Genomic DNA, 4734 nt, shown 5'->3' with positions numbered 1-4734 from the left:
GCTGCAGGAGAGCATTAACTCCTAATCAATTAAGTAGCAATTAGTATTCCTCAGTGGGGATTCACTCCATTTGTGAGTCCACCCGGACAGGTTGCAGGTGGCAACAGGGTGACAGCTTCCCACTGTCATTCCCCCTGGGCTGGTCCTGGGCCTGAGCACTCCTCCAACTCCCAGGAGACACCTCCTCCTGCCCCAGCACCCCTCATCTCCCTTTTGGTCCTCAACATTACCACTTTGGCCAGCACAGTGTGCTGCTCTTGCCCCAGTTTGTAACTGGCTCCTGCATCCTGCCCAGCCCAAAGTGACAGCTCCCACTGCCCACCCTCACACTCCCCTTTGCCACTGCCCTCCCACCCACCCAAAAGGTCCCACCAAGAGCAGGTGCTCTCTCCAGGTGTGAGGTCCACCTTGCTAAGATGGTTTAACCCTCTGATGGCATCAGATGGCCAACTCTTGCTTGACCTTTAACCTCTCCTCAAACTCTGCCAGGCTTTCCAAGGACTCACACTGCCCTTTCTCCAACCCAACTGCAGGGAGTTATGGTGTGTCCCGAGGCTTCTGCCTCCCAGCAACTGTTACACTTGGTTTTAAGGGAAAACAGAACAAAGGAGATGCTTAAATCTACTGAGCCTCCTCCTGCTCTCCATAGCTGTAAGCCCTGTGGGAAACGAGGTACAGGTATGTGGGGAGTTACCTGCTCCAGTAATCGCTGGCATGTTGAAAATCTCTGTCCCAGGCTGCCCCACATCTGGAGAAAAACAAAGAAGCTCTTCAGCACGGAGAGCAGCACGTGCAGGTTAGTGGCTGGGGGGCCCTGCCATGGCAGCCATGACAAGACTCCCTTCTCTGTCACAGCACTCTGGACAGCAGCCCAGCTTCCCCCGGCACTGGGGTGGGACCAGGAATAACTCCCAGTGCCTTTGGGAGATCCACAGTGGGCACCTTCACCAGGTGGGAAAGGGCAAAACAGCAGAGCCCTGAAAGCCAGGGCAATGTCTCTGTGCTCAGTGCTGGCCTCCCTCCCTTCCTGCCTCCTGCCCTTGGGATTACAAACTCCATGGAGCCAAAGCCTCTCTCCTGCCCATGGGATTTTCAAAGCCTCAATGCCCCATATCCATGGAGCAGGTCTGGGCAGTGGAGAGGGCAAGGAGGAGGAAAAGAAATGTTAAATCAATATTTTCCCTCTTAGCTGAGCTGTTTGACTTGGATATTGCTTTCCTTAGAATAACAGAAATTCTCATCAAATAAGAGGCGTATCCAATTTCTATATATTTTTTCTTGATAAGGGAAAGTGTGGAAGGTCAGGGGGTTCAGCCACATGTCCCCAAAGGGGCATAACAACACTGTTGGCTCATGGTAACATCATCCAGGAGACGAGACAGCTCGGTCCCTCTTATCCGATGCAGCTGTTGTAAGATGGATTCAAATTGAATTAGTATTGACTGGATAATGCTGGGCTAAATTAAATTATGATCCTATCTACTCTATTAGCGGTTAATGAACGAACGGGCTGAATTTCTAATCTGAGCCAGCCTGGTTAGTTTTACAGAGCTGCACCAATATTGATGTAGGGCTTAAAGTAAGGTTGGGGGGAATGCATCTCAAGGAGGAAGGATTCAGCTTGGCTGGCCAGTCATTAAAATATCAATTGCTCTTAAGTGTCCTCCATGCTCAGCTCATTATTTCCTTCCTACTGAGGTTATCTGGTGTGGGTGGGATTGACAGCCTCAGAGCACAGAGACAGAGCTGGGAAGTCTCCCACTGCCCCCCCAGATACACACAGTCACTGCTGGCAGCAGTACAGAGCATTCTAGGAAACATTTGGACCTTGTAGTTCATAGAATCACAGAATATTCTGAGTTGGAAGGGACCCACAAGGACAATTGAGCCTGACTCTTCAGTTCAGACAGAGCTGTCTGGGAGCTCCCAGCCCTTTAACACAGCAGCACCCATTCCCCAATCTCCTGCGTTTCATGTGTCCTCAAGGCTTTTCCTCCCCTGGTGCCCTGCATTCCCCACAGGTTCTTACTGTACTCCGTCTCGTTTTTGTTGGTCGTGCTGAGCTTCTTGATGATCTCCTGCTTCTTGGACTTCACCATGGCAGAGTTGCTTTCTGTCAGCTTGCTGAAGAAAGCTGGACGCTGAGTGTTGTTTCCTGGGGACTTGGACCCCATCCTGCAGAGCAAAAGACCATTGGAAACCTCTGGAACGTCCACTGCACAAAGTCCTACCTAAAGAGCCTCTTCCCCCAGTGTGACTCTGGGATACTCAGCACCTCCAACCTCCCTCCCTGTCCCAGTGATAAATGCACTCCGTGGTATTGAACAGCTGTGACAAACGCAGCCCCTGGGATGGGACACAGCTTAGGGCAGCAAGGAAAGCAGCCTGGCCAGGCCATGTGTGGGGCCATCCCCCTCCCCAGCTGCCCCCAGTGCCCATTCCCAGGCCGCACCTCTGGTCCATGGGCTCTCCCTCGCGGAACAGGACGGTGTACGGGGCGCTCTTGGCGTGCTCCGCCTCTCCCGCGCCGTCGGGTGGGGACACGGGCTCGATGCAGCTGTCCGGCCCCCCTGCTGCTGCCTTGGCCTGCTCCGGGGACCTGGGCAGCAAGGGGACAGGCCATCAGTTCACTGTGACAGCCCCTGTCCCTGTGCAGCACCTCGGGGCTGGGAGGGGGAAAGGATTCCTGGTGCTTTGCAGCACGGGCCAGAGGGAGAGTGGGGTTTGGGCAGGGAGAGCTGGGCTGAGCCAAGCCCTGGGCCTGAACCCCCCAAAGTGGGACAGCTGAGCCACCCCAAACACAGCAGCCCAGGAGGGACCTGCTGGTGGCAGGGACACATGGGTCCCTGTGGAGGGCTGTGACAGTAACCTTTTGGAGACACTGCTTTGGATTCTATTTGTGAACACAGTGGAGGCAGAACCTGCCACCTCCCATTCTTGTCAGGGCCACACAGGAGCTGGGTGGCTGCAGGAGGAGGCCTGGAGCTGGGGCAGCTTGGGGAGGATCACTACTGGCCCCTGATGCCTGCCCGTGGCCAGAGCTGGAGACAGCCAGGCTCCAGTCTGCGAGGAATTCCTCACAGCCAGTTCTGGGAATTTACATCTTTGTTCTTTCTGTGGTTTCGCTTTTTTCCCCAGTTTTTTCATCACTGGGTGGTCAGGGCTGGGCTTTTTTTCCTTCATGTTGTAAAGCCAACTCCAGGACCAGGCAGAGTCGGGAAGAACAATCCCAATTCCTGACAAGGCACCACTCATACCTGGGTACATCTGGGTGGGTGTTTGTGTGGGAAGACAGACCCATTTTTTAATCCATACAACAGCAATCAGACCGGCCTTGTAGCAGCAAGGGGATTTGAAAGTGACTTTAAAACAAATACAGGTGGTGCCTGAAATGAACAATGCCAGTTGTCGGGGCACCTGTGTCTAATAAACTTCTGATTCACTTTGAAAGATGAAGATAAAATTAACTTTGAACCAATGGAAAACATGTTGCTTCAGGTTTTTTGGAATCATCTGTGGTCAGGGACTGAGAACAGTGACAGGACAGGAGGCAACAGGCACAGAAAAAACACATAAAATTCTATCCCAACACAAGGGAACCCTTTTTTCCTGTAAGACTGCTGAAATGCTGGCAACAGGTTAGCCAGAGAGGTGCTGTCTCCAACAACGGAGATATTCTGAACCCAAGCAGCCATGACCCAGGGTAACCTGCTCAAGAGGTCACTGCTGGGCTGGGTGATCTCAAGAGATCCCTTCCCACCTAAACCATCCTGTGACACCAGCCAGATTGGGAAGAGAATTATGCATGGACTCTAAGGGGGTCTAAAGATCATCTCTAGGACAACAGGGATGGCAAGAGGCACCACCTACGGGAAAGATTCCCAGATGAGAAAGGAGCTGGGCTGTGTAAGCAGGAAATCCCCACAGCACCAAGCCTGGGAGAGCAAAGCCAAACTCCAATCTGCCCTGCGCAAGCCCTCACTGCAGTGCCAGGCAGCCAAGGGCACCCACCTGACCTCCCCTGAGCCCCTGGGGTCCATGTGAGCTCAGGCTGGCCCATGCCCACCCGTGCCAGCCCGGGCTGGCCCCTGGGCTCACCTTTTCCCCCCCTCTCCCTGCGGGGAGATGCGGGAGGGGGTGTTGTGCTCCTGCTGCTGCAGGAAGGCCTCGCTGGGCGTGCGGCGCAGGTCCAGCACCGGGCACGCGGCCCCGGGGAACGAGTACAGCGGCGCCTGCAGGTGCGAGTTCAGCTGCTGCGGGTGGTGCCGCGTGTAGTCCTGCGTGATCACCTCCTGCAGAGAAACCACCGTCACAAATGGGGCTGGCTTCGACCTTTGTCATGAGAGTGAGCAGGGGGGAAGTAGGCTGATTTGTCCCCGCATATGCAACTTCTGCCTCCTGTCTGCAAGAGCTTTTGTGATGGGCTTCTTGGGGACACAAATACCTGGGCTGAACACTTGTGATGCCCCCCCTGCTCTCCAGCCCCTAACTAGAGGAGCTGAGGTCTCCAGTCTCACTCCCAGCCCATTCCCACCAGACATGTTCCACTGAGCTCCTCCCTCCCCCCTGGAGCCCCAGCAGGAAGGGGATGGGGGTGGATGAGGTTAGTTAGTTACACTGATGTGCTGGGCCAGCGTGACCACGCGCTGGTTCATGCCCTTGATGCTCTGGCTGGACTGCAGGGGCTGGCACTGGGGGCCGTCGGGCTGCCGCAGGTGCTGCAGGGGAGCCGGT

The 4734-nt window shown here is 54.9% G+C and overlaps 1 protein-coding gene across 1 annotated transcript in view; it reads right to left on the bottom strand.

The window, feature by feature from the left end:
• The window catches only part of NCOR2 (nuclear receptor corepressor 2), a 151926-nt gene that overhangs the window by 1606 nt on the left and 145586 nt on the right, over positions 1–4734 (bottom strand). Inside the window, exons 40-44 of the mRNA XM_031059450.1 lie at positions 4617–4718; positions 4099–4292; positions 2453–2599; positions 2030–2175; positions 695–748 (exon numbers count right to left, since the gene is read on the bottom strand). Coding sequence (XP_030915310.1) covers positions 695–748; positions 2030–2175; positions 2453–2599; positions 4099–4292; positions 4617–4718 — 643 coding nt within the window. The remainder of the gene's footprint in view (positions 1–694; positions 749–2029; positions 2176–2452; positions 2600–4098; positions 4293–4616; positions 4719–4734) is intronic.

The sequence above is a fragment of the Geospiza fortis genome, unplaced genomic scaffold, assembly GCF_000277835.1.
Source record: "Geospiza fortis unplaced genomic scaffold, GeoFor_1.0 scaffold145, whole genome shotgun sequence".
NCBI lineage: Eukaryota > Metazoa > Chordata > Aves > Passeriformes > Thraupidae > Geospiza > Geospiza fortis.
Note: the sequence above shows the minus strand (reverse complement) of the source record. Positions and strands in the feature narration are given on the sequence as shown.